The 1,239-nt window shown below is 61.7% G+C and overlaps 1 protein-coding gene across 1 annotated transcript; it reads left to right on the forward strand.

Annotated features, from left to right (window-relative positions):
* The first annotated feature begins 6 nt into the window (after positions 1-6).
* LOC119330685 lies at positions 7-1,233 on the forward strand. Its single transcript, XM_037603801.1, has one exon. The coding sequence runs from the start codon at positions 332-334 to the stop codon at positions 926-928; it is 597 nt and encodes a 198-aa protein (XP_037459698.1). The 5' UTR covers positions 7-331; the 3' UTR covers positions 929-1,233.
* Positions 1,234-1,239: the final 6 nt, after the last annotated feature.

Raw genomic sequence — 1,239 nt, forward strand, 5'->3', positions numbered from 1 at the left:
CTCTTCTCAATCTCATGATCTATTTAACATGCGCCCGCCCTTTTGCTTGTTGCCTGCATATAATTCTGTTCCTCGCTACGCTTCCTTCTCCTTTACTTATTTAGCCAGGCTACCCTCCATCATCACCTCCACGACGCCTGCCTCCATCCTTTCTCAAGCTACTACAAAAGACCACACACAAGCAAGCAAGCAAGCAGAGTCACATCACACAACTGGCCTGGCTAGCTCCCCACCTCACCTCGGGCAATTCTCTCTCGCATAAACTATTTCTTGGATCCTTGAGAGAGGATCTAGAGCAGCAGCAGTGGGATCTGCGCGCTCACCAGCTATCATGGGCCTCGACGCCGCGGAAATCTCTGAATTGGCGGCGCTCCAGCCGATCCACACGGCCGTGAGCGGCGCCCGGGCCACCCAAGTGCCAGGGGCGGTCGACGATGACGCTGCCGACACCGGCTGCGTCACACCCAAGGCGAGCGGCGGGCGATCGGCCGCTGCAGGAGGTGCGGACGACGGCGACGACGCTGCCGCCGACAACGGCTGCGTCACGCCGAGGGCGAGTGGCTCCCTGGCCATGCTGCCCATCGCGCCACTGCTGCAAGACGACGGCGTCGACGCTGGCTTCGCCACGCCGCTGGCCACGGGTGGAGTAATTGGGCCGCGAGACGGCTGCGCCGCTGCCGGCGACGAGAACAGCTTCACCACGCCGACGACGGCCGACAGCGCGCTGTTGCCGGCCACGGTGTGCCCGCCCGCGCCGCGGAAGTCGGCTCCGGCGCCGACGAGGAAGCGTGCTCTGCTCCAGCAGCGGCTCTTCTACCCGGTGCCGCACGACCTGGCCACCGTGTTCGTGGCCGTGCCGCAGTGCCCGCCGCCCGCCAAGAAGATGCGGGCGCACGCCGTGGGGTCATCCGCGCCGCTAGGCACGTGAGAGGCGCAATTCGCGCACACACATCCTCTGTCTCGTTCATGTACTTCAGTACTTCACGTGTATATGCTGCTGCTGCGCGCCATTGTCGCGACCGCGAGTGGACGAAGGAGTTCTTCAGAGAAGCGGAAGCAAGCAAGTCCACACACGAGCAAGGGCTCTCGAGCGGACGAGTGCGCAGAAAATATGTTGTAGTTGAATCACTCAACTCCCCTCGGCTCCTCTGAGATGTGCGTCAAACACACACGGAACTACTACTACTCTACTAGCACTCAAGTTTAGCTCAACCACTCAGCTCTCTCTCTCTCTCTCTC

The sequence above is a fragment of the Triticum dicoccoides genome, chromosome 7A (assembly GCF_002162155.2).
Source record: "Triticum dicoccoides isolate Atlit2015 ecotype Zavitan chromosome 7A, WEW_v2.0, whole genome shotgun sequence".
Lineage (NCBI taxonomy): Eukaryota > Viridiplantae > Streptophyta > Magnoliopsida > Poales > Poaceae > Triticum > Triticum dicoccoides.